The following is a 1,395-nucleotide window of genomic DNA, read 5'->3' on the forward strand; positions in this document are numbered from 1 at the left end:
CAATCGTGCGCGCGCACACATGCGCACACACAAAGGGGGAGCAGGTAAGGATGCAGTTGGTAAGCATGAACAGGACACGGTAGGTACCTTCTAACGGTGTGTGTGTACACAAATGTTTCCTTCTGAACACAACTACAATCAGAGAATAGGAGGAAAAGCTTTCATGGAGAGGTTTCAGTTCGGCTGACGTCACCTTTTCTCTTTGGGGGCATCCACCCGTAAGGAGTAATAAAGCAAGAACTGTCAGAACATGGGATCTGCCCAGTCTGCTGAGGGCCAGCACCTGTGCCAAGCACTGCTGACTGCCCATCAACAGTTTTCCAAAACAAAGAAGATTTTTAAAACTCAGCGTGGCAACATTATAATCCCAGCTGCTTGGGAGGCTGAAACAGGATTCCTTAAGTCCGAAAGTTCTGGGTCAGTGGGGGCAACACAGTAAAACCTCTATCTAAAAAAAAAAAAAAATCAACAATCTGAAATTTTCAAATGCCAATATTTCCTTCAGAACACCACTGTCAAATGTCTCATCACTGTGTCTTTTCTTATCCAGTAAACTCTTCAAACTCACAAGGTAACAGTGCCCACCTAAATCACACCTCTGAAATGCCCCTTCTGCCTTGGTGCCAGGGCCAGGTCTCTGAAGCCCCTCCCCACCTTTGGTATGAACACAATATACCCCTTAGGATTCCACAGAGGGAAAGTAAGGCTTATTAGTGAGTGAAAAAACCAACTCAAGAGCAAAGCAAAGTTTCCCCATCCTAAAATCTATCTACCTTCCCCTGAAAGATTTCCATCCTGTGGCAGAAACCCTGGGGTACGAAGTCAGTCTGGTAAAGGTGGCCTCAGAAAACGAACCCCACTGGGTGTATGGGGGTCTAAACCATAGTTTCCAAACTCTTGAGTGAATAATGAATTTTTTAAAAGAGTTGAAAGTGTTAGAAGCTTCAGACTCGTAAAAGAAGAAGACAGGACAGGAGCGCTGACGTTGGCTCTGGGAGTACAGCTACGGTTTCCCGATGTGGACGTCGCTGCTCCCGCTCCCGCTGGTGGTGGTCGTGATGATGTACTGCATGGGCTGCTGCTGGCCGCCGGGCTGGGGCTCCAGGGAGTCACTGTGTGCGGGAGGCTGAACCTGGACTCCACTGGGGAGAGCGGAACTTTGCTTTTCTTCCAATTCCGGTTGACTTTCTGACAATACATAATGACCCTAGAGCAGGAAAGAAGGCTTTGTAAAATCTGGGGCCCAAAAGGCAGGAGGAGGGAATATCAGAAAGGTTACACTGGGACCGGAAACAGGCACCTCCGAGAGATGCTTCACCTCTGCCCTGTACAGAGTGCGGGTCAGGTGCAGTAGCTGGCTACAAGGGTTACGTCAAGGGATCACAGCAGCTGGCT

The 1,395-nt window shown here is 48.7% G+C and overlaps 1 protein-coding gene across 1 annotated transcript in view; it reads right to left on the bottom strand.

The window, feature by feature from the left end:
* Window positions 1–647: 647 nt before the first annotated feature.
* The window catches only part of Prdm10 (PR/SET domain 10), a 110,506-nt gene continuing 109,758 nt past the window's right edge, over window positions 648–1,395 (bottom strand). Inside the window, exon 22 of the mRNA XM_023701517.1 lies at window positions 648–1,207. Coding sequence (XP_023557285.1) covers window positions 1,004–1,207 — 204 coding nt within the window. The 3' untranslated portion in view covers window positions 648–1,003. The remainder of the gene's footprint in view (window positions 1,208–1,395) is intronic.

The sequence above is a fragment of the Octodon degus genome, unplaced genomic scaffold (genome assembly GCF_000260255.1).
Source record: "Octodon degus isolate 3935 unplaced genomic scaffold, OctDeg1.0 scaffold00136, whole genome shotgun sequence".
Taxonomy (NCBI): Eukaryota; Metazoa; Chordata; class Mammalia; order Rodentia; family Octodontidae; genus Octodon; species Octodon degus.